Source organism: Equus quagga, chromosome 15, assembly GCF_021613505.1.
Source record: "Equus quagga isolate Etosha38 chromosome 15, UCLA_HA_Equagga_1.0, whole genome shotgun sequence".
NCBI lineage: Eukaryota > Metazoa > Chordata > Mammalia > Perissodactyla > Equidae > Equus > Equus quagga.
Genome location: NC_060281.1, coordinates 82,196,058 through 82,215,221, shown reverse-complemented (window position 1 = coordinate 82,215,221; position 19,164 = coordinate 82,196,058). Strand labels below are relative to the sequence as shown.

At 57.1% G+C, this 19,164-nt stretch overlaps 2 protein-coding genes across 2 annotated transcripts in view; one reads left to right on the top strand and one right to left on the bottom strand.

Annotated features, from left to right (window-relative positions):
- Positions 1–10,840, top strand: part of LOC124227147 (P2X purinoceptor 6-like) — a 27,734-nt gene extending 16,894 nt beyond the window's left edge. Inside the window, 12 exon segments of the mRNA XM_046641033.1 lie at positions 2,315–2,402; positions 2,405–2,465; positions 3,145–3,294; positions 4,650–4,727; positions 6,976–7,049; positions 7,244–7,337; positions 7,411–7,491; positions 7,570–7,595; positions 7,598–7,713; positions 7,803–7,912; positions 9,252–9,368; positions 10,552–10,840. Of these exon segments, the coding sequence (XP_046496989.1) occupies positions 2,315–2,402; positions 2,405–2,465; positions 3,145–3,294; positions 4,650–4,727; positions 6,976–7,049; positions 7,244–7,337; positions 7,411–7,491; positions 7,570–7,595; positions 7,598–7,713; positions 7,803–7,912; positions 9,252–9,368; positions 10,552–10,840 (1,284 nt within the window).
- Positions 10,841–11,617: 777 nt separating this feature from the next.
- On the bottom strand, positions 11,618–14,296 carry LOC124227314 (cationic amino acid transporter 4-like). The gene is made up of 4 exons (XM_046641205.1): positions 13,315–14,296; positions 12,258–12,850; positions 11,892–12,000; positions 11,618–11,790 (listed from the first exon to the last, which is right to left on the bottom strand). The coding sequence occupies exons 1-4, from the start codon at positions 14,294–14,296 to the stop codon at positions 11,618–11,620; spliced, it is 1,857 nt and encodes a 618-aa protein (XP_046497161.1).
- Between the last annotated feature and the right edge of the window lie 4,868 nt (positions 14,297–19,164).

The following is a 19,164-nucleotide window of genomic DNA, read 5'->3' as shown; positions in this document are numbered from 1 at the left end:
GTTTTCTTTGGATGTGTGTTAGCCTGACTTATCTTGTTCTGTCCATTTACTTCTAACCTAGCTGTGTCTTTATAATTAAAGTGGGTTTCTCATTGACAGCATGTAGTTTGTTCTTATTTTCTTAATGTCAGCTGATGAAATCTGTCTCTTACTGGCAGTATTTAGACCATTGCTACTTAAAGTGATTATTGATATAGTTGGATTAATATCCACCATATTTGTAACTGTCTCTATCTGTTGCTTTTGATCTTTCCTTTTTTTTTTTTTTTTGAGGAAGATTAGCCCTGAGCTAACATCTGCTGCCAATCCTCCTCATTTTGCTGAGGAAGACTGGCCCTGAGCTAACATCCGTTCCCATCTTCCTCTACTTTACACGTGGGATGCCTGTCACAGCATAGCTTGCAAAGCGGTGCCACGTCCGCACCTGGGATCCGAACCAGCGAACCCCGAAGCAGAACGTTCGAACTTAAGCACTGCGCCACCAGCCAGCCCCTGATCTTTCTTTTTTTGTCTTGTACTTTTTAAATTATTTTTTGCCTTCTCTGCTTTTAATTGAGCATTTTATATGATTCTATTTTTTTCTTTTCTTTCAGCGTATCAATTATACTTCTTTTGAAGTTTTTAAATGGCTTCCATAGAGCTTACAATATAAATTTACAACTAACCTCGGTTCACTTTGCAATGACACTGTGTTTCTTCATGGTTAGTGCAGGTCCCTTATGACAGAGTCTTCCCAATTCCTCCTACACGTCACTTATTCATGAACTGTTATCACCCAATGTATTTTTAGTTGTTATTTTGAACAGAATGAATCCGTTAGATCAGTTCAGAATAAGAAAAAGAAAAACCGAACACCTTTATTTTACCTTCGATTATTCCTTCTCTAAGTTCTATACGTCCATTAGCTTAGTTTTTCCTCTGGGTTGGGAAAACCCAGCCCTGATCCCATTTCCGGGAGAGGTGGGAAACCCCGTCTTAGACTGTTTGGCTAGGTTTTTGCATTTTAACACCATTCTGGAAGCGTGTTCTAATGGTGGAACAACTGATGCTGCCAAGAGCATTTCCGGGAGGGCACGGGGCCGCCGGCTGCCCTGAAGGTGTCCCACGGAGGGATGTGCTCTCTGCTGGACTGGGGGTCCCCTGCCCCCTCGGCCCCAGCCTGCCCCGTCCAGCCCTGCCTCGATCCCCCAAGGGAAGGAGACAGACCTGAACCCACTGCCCGTGCACCTGAGTTGAATCCGCGTCTGAACGTCCCTCCGCCTCCAGGACCCATGCAGGACGCCCAGCGGCCACTGCCGCCTCCTCCCCTTCCTGCTGGTCGTTCTCCCCAGACCTCTCCCAGGGACCCCTCGTGGTTACACCCATTTCGCAGTCACGGGCACTGGGGCTGGGACTGAGCCCGGGGCACCTAGAGCTCAGCGGGGGCATGTGGGCGGACCCTCCGGCTGCGTGGACCAATCGAATGTGGCGGACAGTGAACAGGCGCCGCCACAGCCAGGAGAGACGCGCTCCTGGCGGAGGTCGCCCAGCAGCCCCGTGTTGCTGGTTGCTGTGGAAACCGGCCCTGACCTGCTCAGACCTTGAGCCTGCTCCCGGAGGATGCAGAAGGGCACGTGCCACGGGCCAGGCGCAGGGCTGGGCGCCTTGATGGGGCCTGTTTCCGCTGCCGTCCGTGTGGGTCCCGCATCGTCCCCCTCCGCGGACTGGGGAACGTGCCTGACTCCACAGCTGTGCTTTAGTCCCTGCGCTTGGGGGGTGGGCCAGCTCTACCGGGCATCGCACAGGAGGGCCTGGGGGACCTTGCAGGGCCAGCCACCCTCCTCTCTGGAGCCAGAGTCAGGCTGTCACTCTGTGGGTCCCAGGTCTCTCTCACGCTCTGGTGTCGCATGTGCAGCTTCCTCCACCAGGAACGTTCCTCCCCAGCGTTGCTTGTGGAACTTCAGAATCTGCAAGTGTCAGCTCAGAGGTCCCTACTTCCTGAAGCTTTCCTTAGGCCCTCCTCTGGGCTCCTACCACCCTCTCAAAGTACCTACAACACTGTCATTCCCTGTGTCCCCAAGGAAGTGAGGCCAAAGGGCAGGGGAGAGGGGCTGCTCCTCTCTGTGCCCCTGGGCCCAGTAGAGGGAGTCTGGAGGGGAAGGGAGGCCCAGGGCAGCTGGGGGTTGGGGCTGCGCCCAGGGCTGGGGTGGGCTGGCTCCTGCCCTGAGTGGAAGTGTCCCTTTAGCAGCTGCTGGCCTGGCCTGGCCTGGGCACCTGCTGTAGCTCCTGTTGAGCTGGGGCTGCAGCTGCTGTGCTGACTCCTGGCCCATGGCAGCCAGCAGGAGCTGAGAGCATGGGCTCCCCAGGGGCCGGGACAGGCTGGGGGCTTCCGGATTACAGAACTGAGAAGCGTGTGATGACCAGGACTGGCAGCTGGGCGCCCTGCAGAGGTGGCTGCAGCGGGGGGTCACGGCCTATGTGGTGGGGTGAGAGAATGGCGCCCGGGCAGGTTGGCTGCAGGGACCGTGACTGGTCCTGCTGGACTGAGGGTTGGGGGTCTGACTCTTCAGGGGCCGGGCTGGTGGTGGCGGAGGGGGTAGGTTGGGACAGGCTAGGGGAAGAAGGAAGGATCTCCATCTGTCTAGAGGCCAGCAGGGACAAGAGCAAGCCGTGTGCTTGCGTCCTCCTCTGCGCCCACCTGCCTCCTTTCCTGGGCCTTGTCCCAAGTTACGTGTTTGGCTCTGGGCACAGAGCAGGATGGGTCTCACCACAGCCCAGGAGGCCCCGGGAGGGGCAGGAGTTAGTCCCTGCCACCTGTGAGAGCTGGAGCCCTAAGGCCCCCAAGAAAGACCACCACTTGTGGCTGGGTCAGAGGGCCCTTTAAGGAGGAGCTGGCTATGGTCGTAGCAGGGGGCGGGTGAAGGCCGGTGAAGGAGGTGGTGGCAGGCACCTCAGTCTGAGAGCATGGGCTCTCCGATGCATGGCCGGGACTTCTGGCCTGTGCAGGGTGTCTGGGGTGGCAAATGAGGCTGCAGAAGAGGTGGGGGCCCTGGACACTGTGCTGGGAGCCTACAGGGTGTGTAGGGACCTAGTGGGTAGGGCCCAGCTCAGCCACTGCTCACCATGTGCTGGGGACACACCACACTGCCCATCGCCTCACCCCAGGTGGGCCTTCCTCACCAAAAACGGCTACCGGGAGCAGGACCTGGACCCCCAGGTTTCCATCATCTCCAAACTCAAAGGGGTTTCCTAGACCCAGAGGAAGGAGCTGGGGAACCGGCTGTGGGAGGTGGCCGACTTCATGAAGCCACCACAGATGGTACCTTGGTGCTGCTGCCAGGCGCTGCCACCTCTAATCCCCCCCATGCAGCGAGTGTGTGCAGGGGGACATGTGATGACAGAGGGAGTATGGGCACTGTTACAGGGCCGGGCTCAGGAATGGCCTGACGGAGGAGTGGCCCTGGACAGGGTTCTCAGGGGTGTGTAAGACATCTCCAGGAGGGCAAAGGGGCGGGTCGGGAAGCCAGGCCAGAGGTACTGCATTACGCAGGTGCATCCGGGAGAGTGGAGGGTCTTGGCACTCAAGGCTTGAGCTTGAGGGAGGGCTGGAGGGGCCTGGGGGCCAGGACCTGGGGCTCCTGAATGCTCCCCTCCCTGACCTGCGCCCTGTGGTCTGGCTCCTCCTCTGTGCCTCCAATGCTGCATTTCCAGCCCCTTCTCCCTTCACCCACATCCTCTACAGCCCCAGGGTCCACCTCTGTTCTGCTGATGCCCAAACTGTAGCCCAGTGACCACCTGCCCACGGCATGACTGCCTCCTGAAGCACTCCCACCACGTCCAAAGGGAAACCTCCTTCTCCCAGTGTGGTCTCTTTTCACCCAATGAGGCCATGACATCTCCCAGTGCCAGAGCTGGACCTGGCTCGACACCTCCTTGTCCCTCCCTCCTGTCCGTTCCATCTCCTGACTGTTTTCTGTGCTGCCCACGCTGTCCCTGTGGTCTTCTTGTGGGCCCCCTGGTGTGCTCCATGCAGCAGCCAGGCTGAGCTTTCACAGGTGACGCCATCAGAGCCTGCCAGCCCTTGCTTGCCACCCTTGGAAGGCTCCCTATCCCTGATGGTGGCCACCAAGTCCCCGCAGATCCTGACCGCTGCCACCTCTGTGCCCTCTGCCCAGCCCTCCCCCTGCTTCCTGGGTGTGCATCCCCCAAAATGTAAAGAGCTGTCATGGGCAGCACACGGTGCCAGCTCCTCTTCTGCACAGCCACCCTGCCTCTGTCCCAGGCAGAGCTCACCACCTGCTCCCCTGGCCCCCCGCCATGGTGCAATGAAGGGACCCCTCCCCACTAGCCTTGGTGGGCGCCTGGCACAGTGTAGCTCTGTATCTTCAGTGCCGTGAAGCAGGAGGCTCTTGGAACGTTCTGGTTGAGTGAATGAGGATGAATACAAGAAAAAACTTGTCCCAAAGAGGTGGACAGGAGCTCAGAAATGGCCAGAAACCCAGCCCGCCTCCTGTCTCTGCCTCTATTTCCCTCACTGGAGGCATTTTCCTGGGGTACAGGGTTGATGACTTGATGGGGCAGGACCCCTTCCCTCACAAACCCAGCTGCCAGCTTCTGTCCTCTCCCATCGAGGGAGCCGAGCAGGGGCCAACCCTGACCCCTGCCTTCCGGGGGGAGAACGTGTTCTTCTCAGAGCCCAGTCTCCTTGTGACACCAGAACAAGTTCAGGGCAGATGCCCAGAGGCAAGGCTCCCTGGGAGCCTCCCAGTGGGTCCCTGGTTCCTCCACCAGCCCTGGGTCACCAGCCATGTGCCCCCTCCTCCTTCCCAGGTGACTGAGGGCTCAACATGTGCTGCTGTAGCCCAGGTACTGAGCTGAAGCCTTCTCGTGAATCATTTCATTTAGTCTCACAAACACCCTGCCCAGCAGGAAGTACTGCAGGCCCCATTGAAGAGGAGAAGACTGGGGCTCAGCCACGCTGAGTCACTTCCCCGAGGCCTCCAGCCTGTGGGTGATGGGACTGCCCCCTGAGCAGTCTGCTTCTGGAAACTTTTCACTGTTGTTCTGTGAGGTTCCCCAGTTGTGGATTTTGTCTGAACGCTGGGGACCTGGGACGTAGCCCGGGAAGCCTACCTCCATGGTGACATCTTTCTTTAATTGAGTCCAACACTGAATCGCTGGCTGGGCTGGAAGGTAACTGTGTGGGTCCCTATCCCCTGAGTCCTGGTCGTTGGTCCCACCACAGTTGCTGGGGTGCCACACGTCCTGGATGGCGCTGTCCACAAATGAGGTGAGGCATGTGCACAAAGGATGTACTGGCATTCAGCAAACACACACGATGTCCCTCCTTTTCTAGATGCTCAGAAGACTACTAGTTAACGTTCAGTTTGTAGACTGTCCTGAAATTGTGCTGGGGCCACAGTTCTGTGTTTTCTGGAATCTGTGATTCCTCTTTGCTCATGCCCTGCCTTCTCGCCCTTCCCTCGAAACTCCTGGGGCTGTGAAGTAGTTCATCAGCTCTGACAAGCAGGCTTCCTGAGTTCCTGAATAGCAGAGTTCCTGCCAGCTCCTCTCAGGGGTCCTGGTCATCTGGTCCCTCCCAGCACATGCACTGTGTCCTTGTGGTGCCACAGCCTCCAGCAAACACCTGTCGAGCCTCCCCCCAGACCAGGCTTGCAAAACCACCCTCCCCACCTCAGGGAGCTCCTGCACAGACAGCCCAGCCAGGCGGAGGGCCTGCGATGGGGACAGAAGCTGCAGCTGGCAGACCCAGGGAGGCTTGTCAGCAAACTTGGGGCCTCAGGAAGGCTTTCCCGCAGGGTGTGAGGCTGGAGTGGGATGTTGAGGATGTGCAGGCAGAGGGGGCTGTGTGGGCAAAGGCTGCGAGCAGTGCGAGATGAGTCACCTCCAGGGCTCCTGGCACTGAGTGGGGTTGTCCCTAGATTGGGACTGGGCCAGGGAAGGGGTAGCCGAAGGTCACAGAGGCCCCGTGAGCCCCTCTGAGGAGCTGAAGTGGATCCAGCAGCAGCGGAGCCACAGATGGGCTCGGGGAGGGCGCTCAATCGTCTGTGCATTGGGATGGACCACGCGGGCTGCGGGAAGGTGTGGACGAGGGCAGAGGTGGGACCCGCGGTGGTCACCGTGGAGTCTGCTCAGAGAAGGCGGTGGTCTAGCAGGGTGGAGAGGAGGAGCAGACTCAGGACATAGGTAGGGACAGTGGGGCAGAGCAGGAGGCCCCATGCTGTCCTCTGTCCGCTCCTCACAGTCTCAACCCCCACAAAGTCCCACTCTCTCATTTGGCTTCTCAGAGTCCCCAGCCCTCCTGCCACCCTGGTGTTGTATTCCCTGGGGCCCTGGACAGCGGCGTCCACCCTCCACCTGGCAGAATCATGTCTGTGCAAGTGCCTGACACTTGAAGGTGCTCCCTATCTGAGGTGTGGGACTCCCAGAGAGCTCGCCTCCATCCCCTCCTGGCTGATGCTAAGAACTCTGTGACCATGAGCAGGCACTAGTGTCCCTATTTTACAGCAGAGCAAGCTGGGAAGGGACTAGCCTGTGGTCCCTTGGCCAGTGTGTGGGGTGCTACTTCCCTACAGGACCTCTAAGGACGGCCCTGCCCTTTGCCACTCCCAGCACCTCCACCCTGGCATGAACTCACCCTCCCAGAGTCCCGCCACCTTCCCTGTCATCTGAGTTGGACTAGAGGAGCTGGGCCTGGGGGCTCACTTCTGACTCCACCGGGGAGACAACTATCAGGAGAGGAGTCTCGTCTACTTTGGGATACAACACTGCACCCCTATCTGGCCAGGGGCTGCTTTTCTTCCCTTCTCTGACCACCTCCTTTTATTTGCACCCTCCAGCTTTCCCATGTGCCCCAAACTCAGGGAACCCTGGGGGCTAAGCAGGGGTGAGGCATGTCCCTGTGGCCTGCAGGGCTGGGTCACGAAGTGGAGACACCTCCTGGGCCTGGACACCTCTGCTCTCTCACCACCTCAGCACCCTCCATCCACTGGGGACCTGCTGGGCTGACGAGGACTGTCCTGAAGGGGAGACAGGGACGCACAGCCACAGTAACTGAGGGCCCTGTCTTCCGGCACCTCCACTGGGATGGGGGTTCAGGGGACCGTGCTGGGACCTCGGGTGGCTCCAGCGTGCAGGCCTGGTGGTGCCTCTGAGTCTCTTCTTTCTGCCGACAGCCCCCTGCCACTCCCTTCCCAGGCCCTGTGGAGATTGGAGGGCCTGGAATTTGTCTTGTGTTTTCAAGGCATAAAAACGGGCCAGTGTGTGGTGTTCAATGGGACCCACAGGACCTGTGAGATCCGAGGCTGGTGCCCCGGGGAGAGCAACACTGTGCTGGTGTAAGTGTCCCCGACACCCAAGGAAGGGTCCCAGGAGCAGCAGAGCCTACCCCTTACCTCCCCCCACCTGCAGGAAGCCCCCGCTGGTTCAGGCTGACAACTTCATGCTGTTCCTCAAAAACACGATCACCTTCAGCAAGTTCAACCTCTCCAAGTAAGCATGGCTGATCCTGACTGGCCCCAGACCCTCCTTGTTCCCTGCTGGGCCTGACCTCTGGCCCACCTATCTCAGGTCCAATGTCTTGGAGACCTGGACACCACCTATTTCAAGTGCTGCCGTTATGACCCACGCTTCAGCCCCTACAGCCCTGTGCTCCACATCAGGGACCTTATGGCCACAGCTGGAGGGGTCTTGAGGACCTGGCATTGCTGCCGGGTCTCTAGGAGGCAGAGTTTTAGGAGGGCTTGGGGAGAGAGAGTGCCCTGGGCCCGCGTGCTGGTGGAACAGTGATGCGCTGTGTGTAGGGCGGTGCTGTGAGCATCCCCGGCCTCTGGGATTGTGACCTGGACGCTGGGGGCTCTGACTGCTGGTCCCCCGACTCCTTCCAGCTGCAGGAGAGGAGCTACAACTTCAGGTGCGGCCCCACTGCCCGCCTGCTGCTCCTCAGCCAAGTCCTCCCCCACCTGTCCTCTTGTGGCGGCCGGGACAGACCACACCTGGCCCGTCCCTCTGGACGGTCTGCTGTGTGTGTGAGGGGCCCCAGGGCAGGAGGGGTGCTCTCAGCTCCAGGTCCCCAGCACAGGCTCCGTCCCGCCTCCCTCCTGAGCCCTTTGGCCTCCACCCCACCTGTCCCCGTACCCCTCCTGCAGCTGGGACCCCTACCCCAGCCCCTCCTGCACTCCACCCTCCTCCAGCATCTCCCTCCCCGCCACAGGGGGCTTTATTTTTTACTTTTCCATTAAGGTTTTATCCAAAAAACTACAAAATCTATAGAAAACTTCAAAGATTAGTACCGTGAAAACCCATATAGCCTTCATCTAGGTTCACCAGGGCTGTTTTTGTTTTTCCCCCAACATTTTGCCCCATTTGCTTTCTCTCTCCCTCTCTGGAGTGACCCGGATGTATTTAGATAGATGTCACATGAAATCATTGGAAAGTAAGTGGCAGATATTCAGACACTGACCGCTCTCAACGCTGTCCTGAGAATGAGGACTGTCCCCAGGTGACTGCTGTCCTGTTGTCACACTCAAGAAATCTAACATTGGCAGATAAATCGAACATTTAAATTTCCCCAGCTGTGCCAATAATAGTCCAAGATCTTTCTATTTTCAGACCCAGGATGCACTCCAGGATCTTGCGTTGCAGGTAATGTCGTGTCTGAGTCTCCTAAGCAGACGTCCCCCATCCTTCTGCCACTGCATGTCAACTCGTAACTCTAACACATACATGTACGCAGCCACCAGGCCGGGAGGTGACGCCCCTTGACACTGCTTGCTGAGCTCGGCCTGGCCTGGCTTCACTGACCTCCCCAGCCCTTCACAACCATGTGGGGCTGGACCTGCCCACGCCCTGCCCCCTCCCATCTGTGCTTTCCCCGCCCTATGTCTCTGCCTCGAACTCCTTCCTGACCCCTGGAAAACCAGCCTGACAGTCTCCCGGCAGGAAGCCCCTGGTTCCCGGGGGAGTGAGTCCCCTCTCTGGACCCCACAGCCCAGGCCTGACCCCACTCCCCTACCCCCACTTCCCATGTCTGTTAGGGACCCTTCTGTCCCCATCCCCTCAGCAGGCAGGGAGCTTCTGAGAGGCAGGTCCCAGCTTGCGTGTCCCCTGTGTCCTCAGCAAAGACACAGGGCTGTGACCCGGGACTAGGCTGGGGGTGGATGGAGTCAATGGATGAGTAAGATGAGGCCTGTGAGGGCCGGGCCAGCCCAGGAGTGGGCAGAGCAGGCCACGAGACTCTCTCCTGCCCCCAGGACAGCCACTCACTGGGGGGAGGCCTCAGGCATGGAGGTCCAGAGCCTGCTCCAGCTCTGTGGGGTCTGCTTCAACATCCTCCTCACTGGGGAGGGAGGGGCCAGGCCAGTGTGCATGTGGGCAGACAGGGCAGAGGGGTGGGAGGCGGGGACAGCCACAGCCAGAGCAGCTCAGCCCAGGCCTCTCAGGCAGGGAAGTGTGGTTCTGTGTAGCCAGATTCCAAGGCAGGGGAGAAAGCAGCCTGACAAGAGGAGCTGTCTCAGCTGTTCTGGTGCTGGGGTCCTAGGGCAGGTCCCCTCCCAGTTCCGGGCCTCATCCATGGAATGAGTGCAGTGGGCAGATGATCTGACCCCCTGGGACCCCGGGCAAGGGCACAGGCACCTCTTGGGCCCATTACCAGTCAGCTTATGAGCACCATTCCTGGTGGAGCCCTTGGGCTGTGGGGGGCTGGCATGGGGAGGAAGGTGGACAGGCTAAGTTGGTGGGCATTGGCATCCTTTGGGACCTTCCGTCTGTCTCCTTGGTGACCCCCAGCCCAACACCCTGCTCACTGGGCTTCAGGGAGCCATAGGGTGGGGAGGCTGTATATCTGGACACATATGTCACTGCTGCCCAAGGTCACACCTGAGAACATGTCTGGCCAGCTCCCCACCCCAGCCTGAGGCAACTGCACGAGGACCATGCTCTGATCAAGACCCCAGGTGCAGCCCAGGGGCTGGAGAGAATGTTCTTAACAGAGCACATGGAAGCCCCAGCAGGCTGGCCTGGTTCTGACTCTGGAAACCTCCTAGGGGCCTGAGTCCTGCCTGCTGGAGAATTTCCCCATGTCCCCGGGCCCGTAGTCAGGAGGTGAGGGATGGGGGCTGCAGGAGTCCAGCCCTCTCTTGGTCCCAAGGAGGGGCAGAGATTTGGGGGTACCCAGCCCAGGGAGACAAAGGGCTGCCTTCTCATGGGTCCCTGGTGACCAGGTCATGCTCCAGCTTGCTGGTGGAGTGACATGGGCCAGGTGGTGGAGGCCCAGGGCTGGGGCTCAGGCTGAGCAGCATCTGGAATCATCTGGAACCTGGAGCCCCAGCCAAGCCTTGGGGTCCCCGCTGCCTCTCAATCCCCAGAGCAGTGTCCATGGGAGGCAGGGTCAGAAGGGTTGGGGTGAGAGTTCACGGCCCTGAGGCCTGGTTATTGGAGCGAGATCACGTGTACCTGGCTGTCCTTGGGGCCCAGAGAAGGCTGATGTCAAGGCTGCAGAGAGTCAAGGAGTAAAGCTGCCAGAGCCAGCAGCTTCCTGTGTGGTCCTCACAGGCAGAATCAAGGAGTTGGAGGCATCTATGGTAGACGTAACATGGCCTTCAAGAGACCAGTGGGAGTGCAGGGTGGGCCTGGGGACCCTGAGGATGGGGCCCTACAGCCACCAGTTGGGGCCCAGGTGCTCGTGCTCCCACCTGCATGCGTGTGTCCCATCCTGAGCCTTCGTCCCAAAGCCCTGTGGAGTCGGCAGGGAGAGAGGCAGATGGAGCTGCGGGCCCTGAGCTTGGAAACAGCTGTTGCCTCAGTCTGCACGTGGGTGTGCGCCCCCAGGGGAACCATGTAGGCCTGTGCCTGAGAGATGTGTGTACCCGGGCAGGTGGGCCTCCACATCCCGGGGTCTCAGCCACATGCTCTGCTCTCTGGGAGCCCTGGGGGGCTGAGGGAACCCAGGAAATCCACTGTCCTTTCCAACCACCCTCTTGGGGTCCAGGCTCTGCTCTGTGCATCCATCCCCAAGGGGACATGTAAGGAACCTGGGAGGGAGCCTGGGCCCACCCTGTCAGGGATCCCTCTGTGCCTGGTGTGTGTAGGTCCCCTCTGAACTGGCCAGAGGGCACTGGCCTGAGGGCAGGACACCAGGACCCAGGCCCGGCCATGTCCCTGACTCAGGGCCGTCCCAGGGCTGGTGCCTCCCCATTATAGAACCTCAGCATCTTTGCTGTGGATTAGGGACAATTGTCCGGTTCCTAGGGGCAGGGGAGGACTCAGTGCCACAAAGAACACCACAGTGGACACGATGGCAGGCCATGGGGGTGGCTGAAAAGTTATTATTGCGGATCCCTGGGGCTGCGGGCCTCTTCTCTGCCCGCCCGGCTCACCTGCCCAGGTAGCTGGAGTTGGTCATAAACTGGAAGGTGCTGGGCAGAGTCCACCACACCAGCTCCGGGCACGGCCCACTCATAAGGACTCAAAGCTACGCACCTGTGCTAAGGTCCTGAGGTCCTGAGGACTCCTTGGCATAGACAGGCCTACAAACCCAAGCTGTCCTGGATAAAAGGAGCTGTCAGCCCCTCTGTCCGCATGAGGAGGTGCAGGAGGGCAGGCAGGCCCCCAGCCGTCCTCATGGACTGTCGGGCTGCTCCGTGTGGCCGGGCTCCTGGGCCGGGTCCTGGCTGAGGGGCTGCAGGGCCTGTGCTGTCTCCTCCAGGCTGCCGTGTGTGGCAGTCAACCCCGGCAGCTCCTGCTGGTTCTCCTTGCTGTGCCAGATGCCATAGCCAAAATACACCATGAGTCCTGTAAGGATGGCACAAGCCTGAGGGGCAGGTCCCAGCCCAGCTTCCCTGCTTGCCCTCCTCCTGCAGCCCACCCAGGGTCCCAGCCTGGCCCCCACTCACCAATCAGCAGCCAGACGGACAAGCTCAGCCAGGTCAGGTAGCTCAGCTGCAGCATGAGCAAGACGTTGAGGAGGATGCTCAGGGCTGGAGTCACGGGCACCATGGGAACCTGAGAGGCAAGGGCAGGGCTGCTGGGCTGCAGGGAAGGGCTGCTGGCCTGGGGCCTGATTTCTCGGGAGTCCACAGAGCCTTTCTCCACCTCTGGAGGTTCCAGAGACAAGTGACCACTTGCCATGCAGAAAGAGGGGGATGGGGTTCTGGCCTCCCCTACCCCGTGAGCCCTGGTGCATCCTGCCACGGCAGAGGAGGAAGGGGCGAAGGGAGCTGGCTGGGCTGAGAGTGAGGGGTGCTGGCTGGAGGAAGTACCTGAAAGGTGTCCTGCCGGCGCTGTTGCTGGTGGGCCCCCAGGACGAGGAGACTGAGCAGAAACACGACGGAGCTGAGCAGGAGCAGCAGGGTGTGGCCCCAGGGTGGGAGGTGCAGGGCCGAGTCCCCAAAGACCAGCACGCAGTCCAGAGTGATGGCCGAGGCCACCAGGACACCAAGTGCCCAAGCCACAGCGGCTCCAGGTCTGCACCCACCCAGGAAGCCAAGGTAGGGCCTCAGGGCTGGTCGCAGCTGCCCGGGCTCAGGGGCTGAGGCCTGCTCTGTGCCCACAGGGCTGGCTGGGCCCAGGGAACTGGCTGGAAGGGACTTGTGGAAGTGTAGCACGATAGTGCTGGTGGCCACGAAGGTAAAGGTCAGCAGTATGCTGATGGACCGGAACTGAACCAGTGTCTGGAGGTCCAGCAGCAGCGCCAGGAAAGCCATGAGGACCCCAAATACCAGGATGCCCACTATGGGGACCTGCATCCGGGGGTGCACGTGGGCAAACACCTGGAAGAAGAGCCCGTCGGTGGCCATGGCATATGCGATGCGTGGTAGGGTAAAGATGTCACTGAGCAGGACAGTGTTCATGGCTGTGGCAGAGGGTGGGAAACTGGTCAGCATGGTGGACAGGCCCACCAGGGGTCGCTGCTGGTGTTCAGGGCATGGGTGGCCCCTTAGGAACAGGGGCATGAGTCTATCTGGGCTCTCAGAGTGAGCCTGAGTGTATGTAAGGTACTGGATTGTTCCCCCTCACCACCCAGGAATGGGACAGCCCAGTTCAGGTGACAGACCCACTGGAGAATCTGATGAGGGCTGAGTCCCTCCACCAGGAAAGGACCTGGCAGCACATGCCCAGAACTGACATTCTGTGTACGATTGGGAGGGGTGGTGAGCAGGTCCCTCCCAACGAGCCTGGGTGGAGAGTCTAATCATTAGCACCTTCCTGGGCCCAGGATGCAACTGGGAACACAGGCCCAGGTGGAACTGTGTTCCCTCGAGGCCTAGGGCAGGGCCCCATCACCCTGTTCCCTCCTTGCCCGGAAAGGCCCCTTACCGCAGATAGCACCAGCGGCCACGATGAAGGCCGCCCAGCTGTAACCCCGCTGGTAGAAGGCATCAGCGAGTGCTGAGTCAGGTTCCAGTCTGTGCCAGGGCACAATGAGGGTGAGCACAGTGGAGACGAGGATGTAGGCACCAGCCACCAGGCCAAGCGTGATGATGATGGCCATAGGCACAGCCCGCTTCGGGTTCTGGGCCTCTTCGCTGGAGGTAGTAATGACACCAAAGCCCAGGAAGGCATAGAAGCAGGTGGCAGCTCCGGCCATGATGCCGGAGAAGCCGAAGGGTGCAAAGCCACCCTCGTCAGCACTCCAGTTGTGCGGGCGGGCCAGGACAAACCCCAGGATGATGATGAAGAGGATGACGAGCAGGTTCACGGCAAGCAGTATGTGGTTGAGCCAGGAAGAGACACGGGCTCCACAGGAGACAAATGTGGAGGCCAAAAGTATGACTCCAGCAGCCAAGAAGTCGGGGAACTGGGCCAGGAACGGCACCTGCCAGAAGCCCACGTGAGCCATGGTGAAGTTACGGATGCGGTGGCTGAAGATGGCGTCCAGGTAGCTGCTCGAGGCGCGGGCCACAGCAGCGCCACCAAAGAGGTACTCGAGGAGCACGTTCCAGCCAACGAGGAAGGCCCACAGCTCACCCAAGGACACGTAGGTGAACAGGTAGGCAGAGCCTGTGCGGGGCACACGGGCCCCGAACTCCACGTAGCAGAGGGCTGCCAGCAGGGAGGCCATGGCAGCGATGCTGAAGGACACGAGCACCGCAGGGCCGGCCATCTCCTTGGCCACGGTGCCCGAGAGCACGTAGAGACCTGAGCCCACTGTAGCACCGACTCCCAGCAGGATCAGGTCCAGCGTGCTCAGGCAGCGCTGAAGTGATGTCTCCGTTGTGGACTCCTCCAGTGGCTTTAGTCGGTTCAGCTTCTGGCAGAAGCGCGCCAGGCTGGCGGTGTTGGGCAGTCCCCAGCCCATGGTGGGCAGCTGAGAGGAGCACCAAGCCAGCTGCGGGCACCTATGAGGGTGAGAGGGAGATGACAGACTGTCCAGATGGATCCTGACCAGCCTTCAGTCATTGCTCTGACCCTGCCCTGGGACTGAAGCCTTGAACCACTGGCTGCCCGGAGGGCTGGATGAGGCAGGGTCAGGGTCACAGGGAAGCATGGAGATCTCTGGCCTGCCTCCGGGGCAAGGGAGGGAGCCTGGTGGAGGGGGACCTGGGCGTGCTTGGGAGGGGCCCTGAGGGTCTAGAGGGGGCTACCCCAGGGAGCCTGGCTGGGAACCGCTCTAGTGTTCTGGGATCCCAGGGCAGGGTGGAACCCCAAGGCTTCCTGGGAGCTGGGCCAGGGCTCCAGGACCTGGAACAGGAGCAACTCTGGCCCAGTGGCCACCTGGCCTCAGACAGCAGCACTGATGCCTGCTCTCCCAGCCCTGCCAGGCTGTGTATCAGTGCCTGGTGGGAGTGGGGCACACTCTGGGCCCTGCACCTGAGGCCGGGGCCCTGCAGCCTGCCTCCACACTGTGGCCAGAGCCACCTCTGCCATACTCCTGTCGCCAATTAGCAAAACCGTCACCTCCTCTCTGGGCTGAGTCTGTCCTGCATGACTTCCTGCAGCTCACCTGCTGTCTCCCTTGCTGCCACCACAGCTGTCGCTGCCACCACCAGTCTACGCCGGTCCCTACCCCAGGCTGCCAGATCTGGTACAGGACCCCATATCGTGGTCCTACAGGCATTTAGCCAACACTACCCACATCTCACACGGTCAAGACCAGAGATCCTCAGGTTTAGGGAAGCCCTATTACTGTGCCTGATTCACAGATGAGGAAACCCACTGGTGGCCTCAGGAGGCTGGTGAAGTTTAAGGTCCGGGTCTGGGGTCGGGGCTGGTGGGGTTTGGACCCCACCCGCTTTCCACTGCTGCAGGCACCCTCCTTTATCCCTCATCCCAACACAGGTACTCCACCAGCTGGGCACCATCTGGGCCCCTCAACACTGGGAACTGTGGGGCTGTGGGCGTCAGGCAAGACGCTGGTAAGACGAGGGTATGAATCTGGCTGAGAGGCCCTGGGCAGCGCCTGACCTCTGGGCACAACGGGATGGCAGTAAGCCACACTCATCCACTGATGAGGGAGTGCGCAGCTCTGGGGACTGTTCTGCGAATTGGCAGGACTCACGCTGGCTGTTCTGAGCTTGTAGCTGCACACGATGTCCTGAAAGGAGGCAAGCAGACTCCTGGGGATAACCTCAGCCCTCCAGCTGGGGGCACCCCTAGAGCCCCTCAGCCACCAATGGCAGCCCTTTCTAGACAGGAGCACCTGTCAAGCCTGGGGGACCCTGCAGGACCCTAACGGCAGCTCCCCACTTGTGGATATCCGTGAGAAGTAGCGTGGACTGAGCTTCTCCAGGCCAGTCCCCACATCACGGATGACACATCACGGGTCTCACCACGTGACAATCACAACCCCCTCAGGCTGATTTATTCCTGGGGCTGAGGGGTCTTTGTCCTTCTGCTCTTCCCACTTCTTTGAAAGTGGAAAGGTTGGTGTGACAGCGTGTGAAGTTGTTTACAGAAAAATGATGACAATCTGTGCAAGCAACGCACAACTAAAACAGATATCCTCTTCCCCCAGAAGTTTCTCCGTCTTGTCAGGTTTCTATGTGGTTTGCGGAACAGGACTTTAGGGGCACCTGCAGGCTGTCTGGCTCACTGGGCTGGTGACAGGATGGTGGACTCCCAGACAAGATGGTGCCACTTAGAACACTGCCTGAGCCCACCCCCTTGTCCTCTTCTGATATTTGGCTGACATCGTCTCGAGGAACTTCTCAGATGGGCTCCCACTGCCTGCAGGGATGACATCTCCCGTACCTCACTCTTTGTGGCCGAAACACAACTAAGCAGATGTTCCTTGTTCTGAAATGTTTTGACAAAAATCCAGAAAAATGCATTTCCAACCAAGAGGCTTGAGCAATTTTGTAACAGGAGCTCCCGCAAGGCCTTGCTGATGACAACCTGAGAGCTGATAGGCATGCTTTTGGAAGACTTACTGACTTTATCTACCCAGAGAGGAGCTCTAACCACACACCCCTTCACGAGCACCAACATCCAATGGATATTCGTGGCCAAGCATGGTTGATGCAGTAAACTGTACACGTCCAGGAATATGGCTGGGCCAAATGCTGGATCCCACTGAGCAAGGCAGTTACACAGAGCAACACTATGAAGATGCAGTGAAGAGAAAGCACCAAAAAATACACAAAGAGAAAGCACGTCCCACCTCATCCTACAAAGCCAGGATCACCCTGATACCAAACCCAACAAAGACATCACAGAAAAGAAAACACAGGCCGGTATCTTTTATGAATATAGAGGGAGAATCATTCAACTGAATACCAGCAAGTTGAGTCCAGTGACATATAAAGGACCAAGCAGGATTTATCCCAGGAATGCAAGATTGATTTAGCATCTGAAAGTCAGTCAACGTAGTATATGCCATACTAATAGAAGAAGGACAAAACCACATGGTCATCTCGACAGACGCAGAGAAAAACAGTCAGCAAAGCTGGAATAGACGGGACCGCCCTCAAACTGATGAAGACCATCTACGAAAACCCCCGGCTGCTGTGCTCAGTGGTGAGAGACTGAAAGCTTTCCCTCTGATCGGGAACAACCTCGGGATGTCCTCTCACCACTTGTGCTCAACATTTCACTGGAGGCTCTGGCCATGGCAATTAGGTGAGAATGTGACATAAAAGGAATCCAGATTGGAAAGGAAGAAGTACAACTGTCTCTAGCACAGATGACACGATCTTATGTAGAGAAAATCCCAAGGAATCCACACAAAAAATTACTAGAACTGATAAACAAGTTCAGTGAAGGTGCAGGATACAAGATCAATATACAAAAGTCAATTGTGTTTCTATACACCAGCAATGAACTATCCAGAAACGAAATTAAGAAAACAATTCTGCTTCCACAGCATCAAAAAGAATAAGTGTATGTATAAGCATACCTTAGAATAAAATTGACAAGAGAAATGCAAGACTTCAGCACTGAAAACTACTAAACATATTGAAAACAGTAGAAGGAGACCTAACTGAGTGGAAGGACAGCCCACATTCCTGGACTGGAGAACTTAATGTTGTCAAGATGGAAATCCTCCCCAATCGGACTGCAAATTCAGTGCAATCCCTGTCACAGTCCCAAGTGCTATTTTGCAGAAATTATCAAGCTCATCCTAAAATTCATGTGGAGACGCAAGGGACCCAAGACAGCCCAAACAATTTGACAACGAGCAAAGTTGGAGGACTTACACTTTCTGATTTCTCAACAGACCACAAAGCTACAGCAATCAAGACAGTGTGTTACTGACATAAGGATAGACATATAGATCAATGGAATAGAATTGAGAGTCCGAAAATACGGGCAATTAATTTTTAAAAATTTGTAGCCAATTTAAATTTATGGCCAATTGATTTTTAAAAAATAGACTTCATTTTTTAGGGTAGTTTTAGGTTCACAACAAAATTGAGCAGAAGGTGGAGTTCTCATATACACATGCACAGCTTCCCCCACTCTCACCACACCCCAGCAGATTGGTACATTTGTTGTAATTGATGAACCTACACTGACCCCTCATTATCACCTAAACCCATAGTTTCCATTAGGGCTCACTCTTGGTGTTGTACATTCCATGGGTTTTGACAAATGTATAGTGACATGTGTACACTATTACAGTATGCACTAAAAATCCTCTGTGCTTCACCTACTCATCCCTCCCTCCCCACTAACCCCTGAGAACCACTGATCTTTTTCTGTCTCCACAGTTTTGCCTTTCCAGAATGTGATATAGCTGGAATCGAGTCAGACAATATGTCACCTTTTCAGACTGGCCTTTTTAACTGAGTCATATGTATTTAAGGTTGTCTGATGTCTTCTCACAGCTTGTTAGCTCCTTTCTTTTTAACACTGAGTAACATTTCTTGTCTGGATGGAGCACAGTTGATTTATCCATGCACTTACTGAAGGACATCTTGGTTGCTTCCAAGTTTTGGCAATCATGAAAGGAGCTGCTGTAAACATCCATGTGCAGGTTTTTGTGTGGATATAAGTTTTTGGCTCATTGGGGAAAATAACAAAGAGTGTGTTGCTGAATCATGTGGTAAAAGTATGTTCGGTTTTCTAAAAAACTACCACACTCTCTTCCAAAATGGCTGTGCTGTGTTGCGCTCCCACCAGCAATGAAGGAGCGTTCCTGCTGCTCTGCATCCTCAGCAGCAGGTGGTGTTGTCAGTGTGTTGGATTTTTGCCCTTCTAACTGGAGTGGAGTGGTGTCTCAGTGTCGTTGTAATTTGCAATGCCCTAATGGAGCCTCTTTTCATAGCCTTATTGGCCAACTGTGCATCTTCTTTGGTGAGATATTTGCTCAGATCTGCCCATTTTAATTGGGTTGTTGGTTTTCTTATTTTTGATTTTGAATAATTCTTCCTATAATTTAGATAACAATTCTTTATCAGCTATGTCTTGTGCAAATATTTTCTCCTAGTGTATGCTTTGTTTTCTCATTCTCTTGGTGGCCAGTTGATTTTTTCTTTTTTGGCAGGGAAAGATTCGCCCTGAGCTAACAACTGTTGCCAATCTTCCTCTTTCTGTTTTTCTCCCCAAAGCCCCAGAGCATGGTTGTATATCCTAGCTGTAAGTCCTTCTACTACTTCTATGTGAGCTGCCACCACAGCATGGCAGCTGACAGACAGGTGGTGGTGTTCTGTGATGGGGAACAAACCCAGCTTACCAAAGCAGTGAGCACCGAACTTTAACAATGGCCACTTGATTCTTGACAAGAGC

Coding starts and splice junctions, on each gene's coding strand:
- LOC124227314 (XM_046641205.1), bottom strand. CDS start 14,296: ATGGGCTGGGGACTGCCCAACACCGCCAGCCTGGCGCGCTTCTGCCAG. Junction 12,851..13,314: donor GGCCGCTGGTGCTATCTGCG/GTAAGGGGCCTT, acceptor CCTCTGCCACAG/CCATGAACACTGTCCTGCTC. Junction 11,791..11,891: donor GTCCGTCTGGCTGCTGATTG/GTGAGTGGGGGC, acceptor CCATCCTTACAG/GACTCATGGTGTATTTTGGC.